General features: G+C 36.5%; 1 protein-coding gene across 1 annotated transcript; it reads left to right on the top strand.

Annotated features, from left to right (window-relative positions):
* The first annotated feature begins 2479 nt into the window (after positions 1-2479).
* LOC129280992 (minor histocompatibility antigen H13-like) lies at positions 2480-17385 on the top strand. The gene is made up of 9 exons (XM_064111796.1): positions 2480-2722; positions 4997-5095; positions 8263-8345; positions 8752-8840; positions 9833-9918; positions 10253-10436; positions 11579-11699; positions 12274-12462; positions 13233-17385. The coding sequence occupies exons 1-9, from the start codon at positions 2528-2530 to the stop codon at positions 13318-13320; spliced, it is 1134 nt and encodes a 377-aa protein (XP_063967866.1). The 5' UTR covers positions 2480-2527; the 3' UTR covers positions 13321-17385.
* Positions 17386-18102: the final 717 nt, after the last annotated feature.

Here is an 18102-nt window from a genome sequence, read left to right as displayed (position 1 = left end):
GACGCAGATGGCGATATTACTGAATCACAAGTGGGCAGTGGACAGTTGAACAAGATAGCCGAGTGATTTTGTATGATAGACAGATGAAACAGATAAGGGGAGGGGAGGAGGCTACCAGTACCATATGAAAAAGAATGAATTCATTTCACTTTTTCATTATGATAATGATGACGATAACAGAAGATGATGATGATGGTGATGAATCTGTTGAATTGGTGATGAAAGTCCTGATGATGATGGTGATACACGGTGGTGATGATGAGGAGGAGGATAAGGATGGTAATGTGATGATGATTGATGATGATGATGGTGATGATGATAATGATGATGGTGATGATGGTGATGATGATGGTGATGATGGTGATGATGGTGATGATGATGATGATGATGATGATGATGATGGAGGAGATCAACAGACACTAATATGTATTTGTCACAGGTAATAACTCTAATTTGCATGTTAACTGTGGTGTCCCTCAGGGAAGCATATTGAGCTAGTCATCTTCTTTTTACCACTTAGATAAACTGACTTCTGTAAGTCTCTTAAAGTCAAGTCCACCCCAGAAAAAATGTTGATATGAATAAAAAAATCAGTCAATCATAATGCTGAAAATGTCATCAAAACCGGATGTAAAATAAGAAAGTTATGACATTTTAAATTTCCCCTTTTTTTGTAATAAAACAGTTATAGGCCTATGCACAACTCAGTGACATGAAAATAAGAGAGCCGGTGATGTCCATCACTGCTATTTCTTTTGTTTTTTATTGTTTGAAATATAAAATATTTCAATTTTTTTAAAGATTATTAAAAGGGGCATTCCGGGCTGAAAATAATATTTGTATTTAAACAAATAAGGTTCACAAAACAGAATGGAACAAAATCTGATAATAAGTAAGGAATTTATTGCACTTTAAAGGTAAGCTATACATTTTGTGAAAAAGAGTTATATATGCAGTCACGTCGTTATGATTATTCATTAGATGGGCTAATGATGTCGTATCCCCACTTTCCCTTTTTAGGCCTATGTTACTGGACATGAAATCATATTCAGTTCATTTAATGTGTGTATATGGTAGTCTCTCTTGTAATTGAACAATTGAACAAGTTGCAACAATTAATATGTAATGCACTTAATCAGTTGTCAATCCAATTCATTCTTGGAAAAAAAACCCTCATAGAAATACAAAAAACCCAACCAAACAAGTGGGCATATGAAATCACCAATTCGCTTATTGAATATTGATGAAGCTTTCCCTGCACTGTTTCACCGACAAAAAATCGTCAAAATGTCATAATTTTGCTAATCCTTGTCTGATTAATTTTCAGTGTTTTGTTAATTTCTCTGCTGCTGCTTTAACTTTATCTATACAAATAATATTATTTTCAGACTTCTGAGTACCCTTTCAAGGACTAACTTGGCTGTTAACAATGGTAATATCATAATGTTCAGGGAGCAATAAAACTTTTTTTAGACAGAACAATGAGGAGAAAATTCAATATTTCATATAATTTATTATAAGCTAAGGGACTGATGTCATTATTTATCAGACAATTAAAGGAATAGCGATGTTGTGACATTTTGAAGATTTTTAGTCAGTGAAACAGAGAAATAATGACATCAGTCCCCTCATTTGATTAAGTCTACCGACCAGGATGTGCATGTAACTGTTTTGTGAAGTTAAGGGAAATTTTAGAATGTCATAACTTTTTTATATTACATCTGATTTTGGTGAAATTATCAGTTTTAATTTTGCTCTATTGATTGAAATCAAAATTTCTGGGGTAATGTTTAGGCCTTAAAACAGTCACTAACAGTCACTAACCTAATAAAAAATTTAAATCATTGTAACTTTTTTTTTAACGATTGGGGGGAAAAGGAATATTAAAGGAGGATAAAGTTGCAGGGCTTCAGGAAATATTTTGTTAGATTTTTCTTTTTTTCATTCAATTCAACTTTTTGTTGGGTCCTTTAATGAGGAATTTCTCTTAAAATGTAACAGTTGTAAATTATATTTTTTTCTTCAAAGTACCCTTCCTAACTGAGGTGCATGATGATGTTTTATTCAAGATATAAATATGTCTTATTGAACGAATTATTTACCAACGATGTTATTGTAGGGACTCCGCGCTTCAAACATATCTTCCTACAATAAATTATTACTAATGTAACACTATATCCCCTATCAGGCCTGGGCCGCGGAACGGTTTTCAAAGTGGGGGGGGGGGGGGGGGGGGGGCTGACCATGCAAAAAATCACAATCATATGGTCATTTTTACGTTTTTGTACAGGGTTTGGAAAAAGTGGGGGGCTGAAGCCCCGCCATCCCCCCCCCCGCTTCCGCGGCCCCTACCTATATCCTGCCAATTTATTTTTTTATTTGCATGCATGGTGAAAAAGAAAAAGGTTGAGACAAAGGTTTCAAAAGAGCGATCTGCGACGTCGACCGTCGTGATGAGCGGTATAGCGCCATCTGCGTCATCAAACCGTACATTCCTAAATCAACACGTCTTCATTCATTTCTAATCATGGCGGAGGAAGTAGCAGAAACAATTTCGGCCACCATTAACGCAACTTTAAACGTAACAGCTGGCAATGAAACAGCTAGAATTCCAGCAACTCCAGAAGGCATGGCGCTGGCCTATGGCAGCCTGGTCGTCATGGCGATAATTCCGATATTTTTTGGTGCATTTCGGTCAGTCAGATTCCAGAAAGAACAGCGGGTGAGATCGCTTGATTTTTTTAAACACAAAACAAAACATGCGAAAAAATTGAAACAGCAAATTGAAATTAAGTTAGCACGTTTCACTTTCATTCATTCATGCTCTGCTTGAGTCTTTGTCCACTGCCTGCAGTAGAATTTTATATGTATTAATTTCATTTAATGTCAGGGTTCGTTCTTTCATACTCATCATAGCTCATTAACTGAAAATAACTTCATGCTCATGATGCTGTTATAGTTAAGATGAAGTGTGAAGATAGAATTGATTTATGATGTGATGAATCGTGATGTGAATGTGATTGATGAAGGTAAGGTTTATCTCTAATCAGAACCGCAATGCATTATGGGATCGCAAAGGGGGCTGTTGGCATGCGCACTAGCGGACAGTGCGCAGACCTAGCTAAGCTAACTGCCCCATTTGGGATCCCATAATCAGTAGAGGCGCACGGCCAGTATGGGAGACTGTCTCCCATGAGAGAGATTATCTCCAATATCAGATACTTTTGTAAAGAATCTGGGTATCCAATTTCAGAGACGGTCTCCAGTTTGGGAGACCAATTTCCTCTGTTTACATTTGCTTCAAAAGGATTACCTTGGCGGCAAATAAAAAAATGCGATAAGCAGAATACTCATGAAAAATTTTCATCATCTACTTTAAAAATTCACCGTCTACTTTTGTTTTGATAAGGATTTTTGTTGTCATCCACACAAAAAAAAAATGAGCTTCTGACCTCACCGAGACAAAATTTTGGGTGGAAAAAATTAGGCTTTTGTTGGTGTTCTTTCTTTTTTTCTTTTCAAAGCAAGTCTCTAATAATACAGGAGATTATCTCCCATATTGGAAAGAGTCTCCATATTGGCTGTGCGCCTCTACTGCCCATAATGCATTGCGATTCTGATTAGCGATATACCTTCTTAGCATGAAAACTTTTCATTTTTTTTAAATTGGAGATGCTATTATTATTAATGATAGAAAAATAGAATATCACAACTGACAAACATGACAAATGATATTCCTTTAACATGCATCTTAATACGGATGCTAGAGCAATTAGGCCTATCGTTCAGCCTACCCGTGATCTTATGTCATGGTCATGATCATTCACGATTTCAATAGATCTACATTGACATTGTGTCTGTCAAATATCATTGTTATGTCATCGTCCTTTACTTTTTTTCTTTCTATTACAATATTCTCAATGACAGTAAATTTTTGATCGTGTAAAATGATGATTTTGGTTGATTGTTCAGGCCACCAAGAAAATAGAAGTTAGTGTGGAGCCTTATATAATTAATATAAGGCAATTTGCATAGAAATATAATCACCTACTACAACATTGAAAGGGCAACAGAATCTCTTTGTGAAGGTTTTGACATTGTGGATCAACATGAAATGGGTCAAATTTGTGTATTTCATTAGTGAAAAATGTGACATCTTGGTTGGTTTTTACACAGCCATTTGTTCTTAGTGAGTGCTAGCTCTGTATAACAATCTTTGTGATTTTTTTATTTGATGAGACCTTTGTAGAGTACCAATGCATTGGGGCCTGTTTCATAAAACTTGTTATAATAACAAATTTGCAATCATGTTTAAAAGCTACTGAAATCACTAATGTTGATTGGCTGAAAGTAAAGTTAAAAGGGCAAGTCCACCCCAATAAAAAGTAAATTTCATCAAAATCGGATGTAAAATGAGAAAGTTATGACACTTTAAAGTTTCGCTTAATTTCACAATAACAGTTATATGCACATCCTGGTCGTTATGCAAATGAGAGTCTGATGACATCATCCACTCATTATTTCTTTTGTATTTTATTATATGAAATATTATAATTTGCTCCTAAGTGTCAAGTGAAATACGATTAATTCCTCCCTGAACATGTGGAATTAGCATTGTTTAATACTATATGGTTCAGTCAAGTTGGTCCTTATTGTCAAATCTGTAAAAAATGAAATATTGTATAATTCAAACAATAAAAAACAAAAGAAATAGTGAGTGAAGGACATCACCGACCGTCTCATTTGCATGTCACTGAGTTGTGCATGTCACTGTTTTGTGAAACATTTAAAGCAAAACTTTAAAATGTCATAACTTTCTTATTTTACATCCGATTTTGATGAAATTTTCAACATTATGCTCATTTGATTTTTCTCTATTTATTCAAATCAACATTTTTCTGGGGTGGACTTGATGATATTGTGCATTTGTTTTTTTTATTAAGTCAATATGAAATGAGACCCAGTAGGCCTATTATTATTTTTCTTTTCTAAATAGGAGAATGGAGATACCCCAGAGATCATGTCTGACAAGGATGCGGCAATGTTCCCTATCATTGCCAGTGCCACTCTCTTCGGGATATACATCGTGTTCCAGGTATATTCAAACTATATACATGTAGACCTCTAACACTATTTCAAAGGAAACCAAATTACATCTACAAGGAGAGGATCCATCTGATATTATTAGAAAGAATAAAATGAGAGGAGTATAAATTTAAAACTTGTTTCATCCAAATCAGTCATAGAATTAGCGAGTGACGGAAGTTAGAACAGTCTCGTTGTACTTTCTAAGGGGATCCTCAAATTGGCAAACATGCTTCAAAATGGCTGATTTTGATTGCTCCTCTCATTTTATTCCTTCTGATGAGATAGATTTTCTCCTGTATTTTGTTTTCCTTTAACTCTAACCCTATGCCCTCTGAGATATAAAGACCGGAGCAAACGTCGTGTCACCCTTTTTATGATCATGTTTGGAAAGCATCCATATGTTGGCGAACAGAATTTATAATTGCTGCCAGAAAGGGTGGGGGATGAGAGAATCTTGGGTTCTTCATTGGGGGATCCTGGTATCTTTAAACATGCAAGGGTTTTCCCAGGATCTTTGATGGGGGGGGGGGGGGGTGGGCAAATAAAAGGCGATGTCATTTTTCCTCTAATAACATAAACAGAAGTGTGAACAAATCATGAAATGCTAAAATCACTTTTGTAGTTTAATTTGATATCAATGCTGGGTGTTATGATGAAAACTGATATAGTACTGAAAATTCTATTTAAGAGCCTTCCTGTAAATTGATATTAAAATAGTAATAAGTTGTAAGTATTGTAGCGGCCGCCGCTCTCGTTTATTTCTTCCATTCCGACCTCTACGTCAGGATGGTGTTCAGTCTGTGATGGATCACCTGAGCTTTTGTCTATTTCCATTTTGTCTATCTCAATATCTTCCGAGCATGCAGTTTCCAAGAGAATTATTATCAGAGTGGAAGAAAATGCTAGAGCGGCTCGCTATAGATTATTTGCATTTAAGGGTCGTCTCGTCAAAATATATGACTATGGGGGTACACAGCAAAGAAAGACACGGGGTTTGTGACTCAGATTTTAGTTTCAATGGCAAAAAGAAAATAACGGTGCACTTTATTATTCAAATTGCATAAATATATATACATGTACATTACTTGACTCGCCACTGTTACAGGTAAACAATGTTTAATAGTTACAAATAAGCTCTAAGATGTTTTTGTTATCAGAGAAATATAATGGATAATTATTAAACTTTTATTTTGGGCCTCCAAGTATAAGAATTTTCCAAATCTAACCGGCGTCTAGCTTGTTAAGAGAAAAATTATATTTCCAGCTTCCCAGTCTCGACATTCGTTTCCACGTCTGTTAATTCCGGCGTTGATATATACGAAGAGATTGATTCCTGGACTATTTACTTCAGGTCGCTCGCCCAAAATAATTATTAAGAAAATTTATATCATAGCAAGATCTATACTCTAATTAATTTGGACCTCTATTGGGGAATTCTCATATTCATACATATGGGTTAATATAGGGACTTAATTAAATTCATATCGAGGTTTCCAGCGTCTATAGGCCTTGGCTATAGGCTTGTTTCCTGCGTCTGTTTACCTTTCCAAGTTTTCCAACGTCTTCCCCGTAGCAAGTCTTCTGCAGTCACATTTCCGTTGTTGTGCCCGCCCCGCGACTAAACGTCTCTTATTTATATGGACAAGTTGCGGACGTAGGTGAAAACGGTGCGCCGAGCGAGTTTGGATAGCCCACACACGTCTACGTGCAGCGTATAATGTACAGAGAACTCGAACTGTGTTTTATTGAAGCCAGTTTATTCACAATTTCTCGTTCATTACTACAAAACATTCAATAAGTCGATACATTCCAAAAGGATATATCTTTTTGCAATGAAATATATACAGAACCATTCATATCAATACTTAAAAAGATATGAATTCGTCAAAAATCTATCAAAACCTGCCAGCGCTGCGATCGGACGTGTGCACTCCAAGCGCTCATCCGCACTTATGCAAATACGCCGGCTGCGCTCTTATGCAAATTACCATGTACGTACATAAACACAGCCAGTGATGAATTACCGGTATTCAATCTATATCTACACCAATTCGATCATACAAAACTGCAAAACAACTTATCTCCTAACATTTCTTCATTAAAAATTGAGGTCTCGTATTAAAACCTAATACATTAATCATTTTGGAATATGAAATCTTAAGTAATTTCTAATAATAACCGAAAGACATAATACTCACGGTTGAATAAATTCTCGCAACAGCTATAAATAATGAGTAAACAATAGTCATGCGCAGGGCTGATTGTTTACGTCACGATCCTAGTTGCAGGATCGTTACAGTATTGCTGGTAAGAATGCAGATGCAGTGTTAAAAAAATAGTTATGAAAACCGAATTAATTTTTATTATTATTCTGTTTGCTTTTTAATGAATTAATTTGTGATCTTAACCTGGATTGAATTGTGTCCCATTGAAAAAAAAATTTATGAAAAACCAAAACCACAAATTGTGGCGAATGACCTTGTGCTATTTTGTGGTTGCATGTATATATGCCTCTAAAGAAAAGTATGCAGCTTTGTTGCATAGCCTATTGGTATTTTGATTCTACTTTATCAGGGTAGGAAATTATTTTTATGGGGGGGGGCTATTTTTTCATATTAGGGCGATTACAGAATTTTTGGGGCTATTTATTTTATTTGAAGGGCTACTTTTTAAGGGTACATGTAGCAAGAAATTATGCAGTGAAGCAAACATTCTGCTATCTACTAGTTAGAATATTGATATTCTAAATAATATTGAGAATTAATGTTGAAAAATCCTGGGACGCCTCTAGAAAGAATAGTCTCCCCAAAGCAGGCATTTTGGGGGAACTTTAGGGGCGATTTGGGCGGCTATCATGATGGCAAAATCGTCCGTCGCCTTCATGTATATTCTATGCTGTACTTAATCGTCTTTACATAATCTTCCTTTTACTGAGAGTGTTCAATGCACAAATATGCCAGGGCAGATTTTAATTTCATTGAGATTATTATTTTTTCTTTTTTCTGTGTATCCTCTATAAAATAAACCCAACTTCTGGTTGCACCATGACTCTTTAAAAACAAAAATTAAGTTAAAAAAAATCAATACCGGTAACCATAAAATTGACTTTAAATTAAATCATCCATCAGGTACATGCACATTCTTACTGTTGTTGTTTTTTCCATTGTTTGACAGATCTTTTCAAAGGAGTACATCAATCTACTTCTGACCGTTTATTTCTTTTTCTTGGGAGTGCTTGCTCTTGCACACATTCTCAGGTGAGTGGGGTGATCAAATACTTAAACTTTCTTTCTTTCTTTTTCTGTCTCTCTCCCTTCATTACTTTCTGTTTTAATTCATTCTATCTTTTCGTCTTCTTTACATACATGTATACCTGGTTAGTGTTTCATGAAAGGATCTTTCCTGACATTTTATCCAACAAGTCTGGTTTTATTCAACAGTTACCATAGCAACAGTGCTTCTCAGCCAATCAGAATCAAGGAATGTTTTTAGATCCGTCAACTTGTCAGATGAAACATATTTCTAAAAAACTCCCCTTGATACTATTCAAAAAAACTTTGTCAGTGATATGACCAATAGATCCTATAAGCTATGTGAAGACATTGTCAATGATTAGAATGCTGTATCATTATTTTTTTTCTTTTTATGTTTTCAATTCACCAGTCCAGTAGTGAGGAAGTTGATACCAGACTCCATGCCTAACGATCCCTATCATCTTCTATTTGTCAGAGGAAAGGATGATAAACAAGAAGGTCAGTGGTTTTTATTTTTCTAAGACACAATTCATACTTTGGTTCTGGCAGTAAATTTTGTCTAACATTGGGATTTCAGAAATTTAACAGACATAAGCACCTTTACCTTGTGAATATTAGCTTTAGAAATATCCATGACGATGGACAATTTTCTTCTCAGTGCAGTTCAGTTTTAATGGCCTCTCAAATCCCCCAAACCTTATTTTATAGGGAGACAATTTTTAGTGGAGATGCCCCTGAATCTGTCACAAACAAATATTACAAACTATTATTTTATGAATTGTAACATAACAGTGTTGGCTATCTTTAAACTGTAGGGCCCATATGCTCAAGTCCAACTTAGAGGTAAAAGAAAGTTGTTGCAGCAAAAATCATTTCATGAGAAAGTCTTTAAAACCAAAGTTAATTGCCAATATACTATCATAGATCTGGTACTTTGAAGTAAACTATCTTTGTGAAATCATAAAATCTTAGCTGAAAACTGATAATTATTATAATTCCTAACACAAAAAGGCTTATGTGGGACAGTGTATTGATATTGCTTGCAAAAACCCACACATTTTATGGAATTCTGTGCTTTTTTTGCTCATTTCCCAGCAATTACACTTTTTTACAGAGCCGATGGGCACATATTTTTTTTAATTTATAGTACATACAAACACATGAGTGGTAATTTTATTGGATTCTGTTAAAACTCATTTTGAGATTGTTACCACAACTGGCATTTATCTTTAACAACAGTGTAACTCTGTGCTAAGGTTACAGGATAAGGAATGGCAAAATGTGGATTGCTGGCTTGCCAAAACCTCCTGTCCCGGAGTAGGATTTGAACACACAACCCTTTGTTTCCAAGTCAAGAGTCAGAACCACTACACTGCAACATTTCCACATAATCATTTATTCTGGTTGAGTTAACCTTTTTAGGGATACAGGTATCAGCACAATTTTACATGCATTGACATTTTTCCTATTTATCTGTTCTTTCTTTCCAGAATTGATGAACTATGAGTTTGACAACAAAGATTTGGTCTGCCTTGGTGTGGGGGCAGTATTTGGTGTTTGGTATCTCTTGAAAAAGGTAATTAATATGGTCACAACAATGCACCTGAGGTGGTAGAAGACACTGATGAGTTTAAGTCTTGTTCTCTAACGCTATCCCTCTGAGATATTAAGACCGGAGCAAATGTCGCAGGAGAATAAGTTGTGTCAGCATGTGTTTGTTGGGGAGGGGGGTCTGTAGTTTGGTGACTTTTGACCTTGACCCCTGAAACAAAGGCCCAAAATACATTTGTGTCACTTTGGATACATCACCCTGCAGTGTATCAAGATAATTTTGATTGAAATAAAATATGCTTGGTTAAGTTGGTATCTATTTCCAATAATTTTTGTTTCTGTATCATTTTCGTCTCTAGCACTGGATAGCTAACAACATATTTGGACTAGCGTTTGCGTTGAATGGCGTTGAATTTCTCCAGCTAAATACAATCATGACTGGTATTATATTATTAGGAGGGCTCTTCGTCTATGATATCTTCTGGGTGTTTGCTACAAACGTCATGGTAACCGTTGCCAAGTCTTTTGAGGCTCCCATCAAATGTGAGTATCCAAATTTCAACTTTGAATGAGTAGGGTAATTAGGGAAGGGGGGGGGGGGAGGGGACGGTATTGGTCCCAATCTCAAAAAGGATTTATGATATTGTTATTGTTACATTGTGGGGATCTTTGCCGAATCTTTTGAGGCTCCCATCAAATGTGAGTATTCCAAAGTTGATGAATGGGGTGACCAAGGAAGTGAAGTGGGGGTGCACTTGGTTCCCTTTCTAAGTGGATGAGAAAACATATATTGAGTAGAGCCCTGTAACATAATCTAGTTCCATACTGTGCATGGTCGAAAGCAGGTAATTTTTGAACTCAGATGGCATGGTGGTTTAATATTCAATGAGATATTAAAGCTCCAACTTTGATGTATTGATTATACTGTTGAATTGTGCTTTTCAACAGATCCACTGGAAAGCAACAATACGCCCATTAGCGACTGAATACATTATACATTCAAAGTAGAAATGCACCAAATGCCTTCATGAGAGTCTCATGCTGTTGTATTCACCTGGTCTATGCAATTTCTGCATCCTTCTATATCAGGAATGCTTGCGTAAAACCTTGCTTTGAAATTTGCCTAAAAAGAAAGGAAAGGTAATTTGAACAAACTTTCCCATTAGGAATGAACTGGCTTATTAATTGGGGTCTAATTTCTCTGATCGATTGCACTGATGTTTGTGGATTATCAAGAGTAAAAATAAACTCTACAGTTAATCACTATTGCTTTATCTTACAGGGCCTAGATCCTAATTTGTGTTCCTTGATTCCCTTTGAAAGTGGTTGTAGTACTGTTTATATATCTTTAATTTAACTCTGTAGGAGTCAACCTTCTATGAGTCAAATAATCGCCCAAGTCATAGCAATTTCGACACCATTTTACGCAAGACATGTGTACAGTATACCTTCTGTAATTTGAATTTCTTCTATTCCCAAACATATTTCTCTTGTCCAAAGAGATCTTCTGCTTTAATAGCAGGGATACCAGTATAATCAATTTTACAATTGAGCTTTACTGTATGTAAATTGAAACCATGACAAAAGGTTATACTTGTTTGTAAATAATGCTTGAATCCTTTTACGTTGCATTCCTTGAGATAGCATGTTGAGAGTGGTGATCCTTTCTTTGTTGTTTATTTCAGTGGTCTTCCCACAAGACATACTAGAGAAGGGGCTAGAGGCAAATAACTTTGCCATGTTGGGTCTGGGGGATATTGTAATTCCAGGAATCTTTATTGCTCTACTGCTTCGCTTCGATGTCAGGTGAGTATGGAAGGAGAAAAAGGAGGAAGATGAGGGGGGAGGAGGAGGAGGAGGGGGAAGAGGAGGGGAGTAGTGGGAGGAGGAGGGAGGGGAGTAGTGGGAGGAGGAGAAGGAAGAGGAGAGGAGGAGGAGGAGGAGGAGAAACGAGGAGGAGGGGGAGGAGGAGAAAGGAGGAGGGGGAGGAGGAGAGGGAGGAGGAGAGGGAGGAGGAGGAGGGAGGAGGGGGAGAAAGGAGGAGGGGGAGAAAGGAGGAGGGGGAGGAGAGAGGGGGTATGAGAAAATGGGAATGAGGAAGAGAAGTAGGGGAGGAGGGAGGAGGGGTAGGAGGAGAAGTAGGAAAAGTAAAAAGAAAACACAGGAGAAATTGAAGGAGAAGAGCAGCAGAAAGAAAGAGGAGGGGAGAAACATGAGAATGAGGATGAGACGGAGGAAGAATGAAAGGATGAAGAGGAAGAAAAAAAAATACTATAAAGCAAAATCACCTTACTCGTCCTATTATTGTTGGATTTCTATTACCATTATTGTTGCAATTATATAATTAATATTCAATTTTTTATGTTTGCTCATCCAACAGCCGGAGAAAAGACTCCCGCGTTTATTTCAACTCTGGTTTAACTGCCTATCTGTTAGGTCTGATGGCTACGATAGCCGTTATGCATTGCTTCAAGCATGCCCAACCAGCACTTCTATACCTTGTACCCGCCTGTATTGGCTTGCCTCTCTTCGTAGCTCTTATCAAAGGGGATATTAAGGCCATCTTCAAGTAAGTAATAATAATGATAGTAATAATGATGATACAGGGTATTTGTTGGGTGCACATAGGCTATCCATGTTAGGTGCTCAAGGCGCTCCTATCTTACTCTGGATAACCTAGACTACCTATTGAGGTGCTCAAAGCTTTTTGAAGAATTACTTCCTGCCGGTACCCATTCACCTCACCTGGGTTGAGTGCAGCACAATGTGGGCAAATTTCTTGCTGAAGGAAATTAGGCCATGGCTGGGAATCGAACCCACGTCCCTCTGTTTTAAGGTTGAAGGTTAATCCACTGGGCCACAACACCCCACGAGTCCATAGCATTTAGTTCAGTAGATGACCATTGAAGGCTTTCTGTACAAATCTTCGGGTGTTCGCTTTCTGTAGATGAATCCAACTTTATAGAACCCTGTACATTATGGTGGCCTTAAGTGGTTTGTATCAATCTGTGTTTTTATTTTTTTTTTGGAGATAAATATAAATGCTATTTTTTCATTGTGTGTGGGGTGGGAACCCCTCGCTTATTGTGTGCTCATGCATGATGCAAATAGAATGAAGATGAGAGTCGTCCACACCGTACCACTTGCTATTTATATTTAAAAAAATTTAATGAGAAAATTCAGAAAGATTATGAGAATTAGGGTGGGTGGTGGATACTAAGTATTGTTTTTTTAAATTGAATAAAAAACGTAAAAGTGGGTTTTATTCGATCTGTAGGGTAACGACAAAACTTGTTTTTTTGGCTTTATAATCATTATTACTCCACTTTTCTCTTTTAGGTATGAGGACAATCCTGTTCCAAAGGAAAGCGAGACATCAACGGAGAAAGACGGAAGCAAAGCCCCAGAGGCAAAGAAGACCAAATGAGTAGCTCTTGCCTCCGACAGAAATACGCAATGCCAGAGTCCGGACTTCACATTGCCGGAACCTGTCCCAAGAAAGTCCCTCTTCGTCGATGTTTAGCGGGTTTTGGTCATCTCTCTTCACCTTTCATTTTTTCAAATTCTTCACAACTTCTGCAACTTTTCATGGAGTGAACTATATGGGTCGTACTGGCTAATTTGCATAGATCTTACGTGCACAACCCCTTTTTCATGTTTTGTTTATAAATTCAATCCATTTGTGACTAAAAGCATATAATCATGCCTTCAAGTTGAACAGGATTCTGTGTTTGCTGGAAACCATTCTCATTTAATTTTGTTTTAAATTTGGGCAATCCCATAAAGTATGTACATCCAAGCCCTTAGTTATAGAACTTACCAAAAGTTGTTTGTCTCTGTATCCTTTTTTAGTTCATATGGAATGTTGGAATACTTTAAAACTATCAGGGCTTGTGCAGTTCTTGAAGTAAAGTAAGGATGGAGACAAATGGGGGTTGAAAAGAAATATTTTATTGGAATTGCCCATGTGTTATCAGAGGCTCGGCACCACATGTTCATTTCTGTCTCTTTCCCTTTTCCATCTCAGTCTCGTATAATAGATGGATCGTTTTCTTTAACTAATATTTGTTCCTGAAAATCAAACACTGATTCTGTATAACCTAACTAAAAATTACCTTGGTGGGGGTATTGTGGATAATCGATAAAAAGAAGGGAGGGTGGGGGGGGGGTGTTTTAGTTGAAATACGTTTTAAACTTTTTGAAAGAGAGAGAAAACAATTATTATTGTTATCCTTGTCAGCACATCACTTTGCCAAGTGCTTTATCTTTACCTGATAATAGCTATCATTCCACATCCTGGGGCCCATTACAACAAACAAACAAAAAAAACTAAAGATAAATGACAGTTGTGGTAATGATCTTAAAATGAGTTCGAACAGAATCCAATAAAATGACCACACCCAAATGTTTTGTCTGCAGAAATAAAAAAAAATGTTTGCCAAATGGCTCTGGAAAAAAGTGTATTTGTTGAGGAATGAGCAAAATAAGCACAGAATTCCAAGCAATATTAATACACTGTCCCACATATGCCTTTCTGTGTTTAGTGATCATCAGAATTGTCGGTTTGAGCTAAAATTTCATGATTTCATAAACGGTCTACTTTAATGTTCCAGATCTAGGTCCATGATAATATGGTGACAATTAATCTTCATTTAAAAGACCTGAAATTATTGTTTGCTGCAATCATTCTCTTTTACCTATAATGGTTGATCGTCATGACTGATTTACATCAATTATACTTGATGATAATTGCAATCAATCTTAATATATCAGTCACACATTGGTGAAACTCTTTGTTACAGACCCCTAGGTATCCTTGGAATACTCTTTGCAGTTTTATAGTATGTTGAGTTGTGTTTGAGGAGGAATTAGCACCATCGACCCAAAAAAATGTATATTAACTGTTAATCTTTGACATCATTTGGAGTTGACATTTTTATCATAAGTACCATGAATAGACTCATTTGCTTTTACACATCAAATTTACATTTTTGGAAGGTGATGTGGGCTTGAATGATTCTCATTAATATTGATTTCTTCCTTAACTTGAATTTAAAAGGGTCCCCTCCTGTTGTCTGACTATGCAGTATTCAACAAATTAATTTTAAGGGACTTACGGCACATTGGAAGAAACTTGTGTTCAAGTGCAAATCAAGCTTCAGTTGCTAGCGATTGCAAGTGTCTTGTCACGCCCAAATAATTTATCTTTCAATTGTTGAGCTAATGGCGTTATGCCAGCCTCATTGGAATGGAAAGTCGCTGCAAATGAGCATCTACTGCCCTTCTGCTGCAAGTCAAAGGACAATTTACTGCCCTTCTGCTGCAAGTCAAAGGACAATTTGAGCATGTGTTCCAATTCCTTCTGTTTTGGAGGGGTTTGAGTATTTACTTGGTGACAAACACAAAAACAAACATTCCATATTAATTGAGCATTGACTTCCAACTGATAATTAAGAGAAGTATACTGCATATCTATGACCATCCTAACTCTCCCCTCCTCTTCTATCCCATATTACAAACCTACTGTGAGGTTTTTGATGAAAGTAATGAGGTCTAAATTGATTTTGGGAGTTTTACAGTGTTGGCCCTGCTTTTACAATCAAACTCTTAAATGTACTGAATTCACAAAGGTAGTTTCGATTCTGTGATGTGAAGCCATTAATCCTGACCACAAATTTAAAACCACCTTTGTGAATAGAGTACCGAAGTGTGACGCCATCAATTTTCCCTTTTTGCATGTTCCCGTTTTTTATACCATGTTTTGGTAGAGCATGATGAAATACCTCCATAACCCAAATTTGGTGGGTATCGGTCCATAGGGGCCTTAGATATGACCTCATGAATACATGATTAGCCCCATCGAAGTCAATGTATTTACAATTCCCCTGGTTCCCGACATTTAGAACCAGGCCAATAATACAATGACTTCAATGGGGCTAATTATATATTCCTTAGGTCATATTTAAGGCCCCCATGGACCTATTCACACCAAATTTGGGTTATGAAGGTATTTCATCGTGCCGTGCCGAGGTATTGTATAAAAACATTGGAAAAAAATAAATTGTGACATCATCACTTCGGTACTTTATTTTGGTCTTTATGTATGTAATAATAGATCTTACCAAATCTACAGTAATGCAATCAATGAGTGGTGTGTCTGTCCATCAATGTTTTACATCAGTGTCCGAGGTCTGTTTAAGTGTGACTTGAGGGTTGTTGCGAGAAAACATTTGCAATCAATTACTTATCTGTTTGGGGACCTCAAATCAATCACATGTCTTGCATTTAATTGCAATTAGTGATAACTTGCTGATCTGCTGCATGCAACAAAAAGTGTAAACTGATATGCAAATCGAGTTGGCAACTTGGATTGAGCTATCAATTGTAAAATTGGAACAGTAATTTGCAATTGATTACAACTATTTTCTTGTGCACATCACTCCGTTGAGACAATCTAATACGCAAATCTCACAGGTAAATTAAAGAGTTTGAATATCAAATATCTTTTCCACCCCATTGATTTTGTATGAATTATTTTCATGTGATGTGTTTTTACCAATAAAAAACAAAACATTTTGAGATCAAAATAACCAGTGAGCCCAGCTAGCTCAACCCTAGACCATAAGCTTCGGTCTCTGTTACATTGGTTGTTCCGCTGAACTCCTGTTGGCTCCACTCACTATTTACAGAAAAAAAGTTTTAAAATGTTTTAAAACTCCTCGAAACGGACGGGTGTCAGCTGTCTTGCTCGACCCTTGCGACAATGAAAGTCGTGTAATTATTTCTGGTTTTTGTCTGATGAGTCTTCGTCACCGACAGATTTGTTGTGACCAATCAGATGCAAGGACTTCAGTAGCTTATAACAAATAATCTGTGAAAAAAATCACTGTTACATGAAATACTCCTCCGACAACACTTGTGCGGTACGCCAATCAATGAGATTTTGCAATAAATATTTGAAGAGTGTCGGCACTTACGCATCATATCTAATTCCTTAACTGTGAAACCTCCCCCCATATAGTGGTGGAGGTTGGGGAAGTGATTTTAGTAAGTTATTATTTTTAATACTGTATTTACCCAAGAAGAGAGCATGTGTTTAATTTGGCCTGATGGGATACTGAATTTAACGAACCAGTGGTTTAAATGATTTTGGTGTTTTGGCAGATAAGTTTATGCATATCATGCGGTCACAATTTTAATGGATTCGTGGTAAATATGTATATTTATTGTCGTACGGTAGGTTTTTAATTCATTCTTGTTTCCTTACGATGGGTTTTAACCAGAAATGATTGCATTACGATTGATCTTGGTTTTTATGTTGCATTCTGTCACTTCTGAATTTTATGGTGCCTCAAACTCACGAATTCCATCTGTTTTACTGTGAATAATTTCATTTGTGTTTTGCTTGAATGTTCGATAACAAATATTTATTATGGTAAAACTTATTCTTGTCTAAAGCATGTCAGATAAAACAAAGAAAGTCTCAAGCATATTTCCTTTTTTTCATGTTTCTTTTCATCTTTAGACTTTAATCCAACTGAGTCTTGAAGCTCAAAGCATAGTGACTGATGATATGATTGATTTTGATGATTGTTGTCAATGCAAGCAATTGTAATAACTTTTACCATCATTTGCTTAGTACTGTGTTACAGAGACCAGGGCCCCGTCTTACAAAGAGTTGCAATTGATCGATCAATCGCAACTATGGACGGCCAGCAACGTCAACATCGATTATGCATGTTTGTTCAAAATATTTTCTAGCTATGATGTATATTCATCATTTTCTTGAAAATTTACTGTGTTTCTATTTGGTTACAGAAGATATTGTGCAAATTTCCTGTAGAAAAAATTTGCATAATGTCCTTTGTAAACAAAGAGGACAATGAATTTAAAGAAAACAATAAATGCATGAATATACATCATAGAAAATATTTTGAACAAACATGCATAATATATGTTGACGTTGCTGGTCGTCCATAGTTGCGACTGATCAGATCAATCGTAACTCTTTGTAAGACGGGGCCCAGGTGTAAAAAACATGAAATGTACATGAAACATGAAACATGAAATGATGGATTTCCATAGTTGTGATTGATCAGATCAATCGCAACTCTTTGTAAGACAGGGCCCTGATGAGTGAAATGGTCTTGGTCAGCGCCAATATTTTTATTTTTTTTGCTTTGGTTGTATACCTGTAAGCAGGCTCCGT

The sequence above is a fragment of the Lytechinus pictus genome, chromosome 17 (genome assembly GCF_037042905.1).
Source record: "Lytechinus pictus isolate F3 Inbred chromosome 17, Lp3.0, whole genome shotgun sequence".
Lineage (NCBI taxonomy): Eukaryota > Metazoa > Echinodermata > Echinoidea > Temnopleuroida > Toxopneustidae > Lytechinus > Lytechinus pictus.
The sequence above is the reverse complement of the archived record's forward strand: the minus strand, read 5'-3'. Positions and strand labels throughout refer to the sequence as shown.

What these genes read in the sequence shown, in the direction of transcription:
- LOC129280992 (XM_064111796.1), top strand. Translation starts at nt 2,528, where the DNA reads ATGGCGGAGGAAGTAGCAGAAACAATTTCGGCCACCATTAACGCAACT. An exon ending in GATTCCAGAAAGAACAGCGG is followed by an intron (nt 2,723 to 4,996) that starts GTGAGATCGCTT and finishes TTTTCTAAATAG; the next exon opens with GAGAATGGAGATACCCCAGA. An exon ending in GGATATACATCGTGTTCCAG is followed by an intron (nt 5,096 to 8,262) that starts GTATATTCAAAC and finishes ATTGTTTGACAG; the next exon opens with ATCTTTTCAAAGGAGTACAT.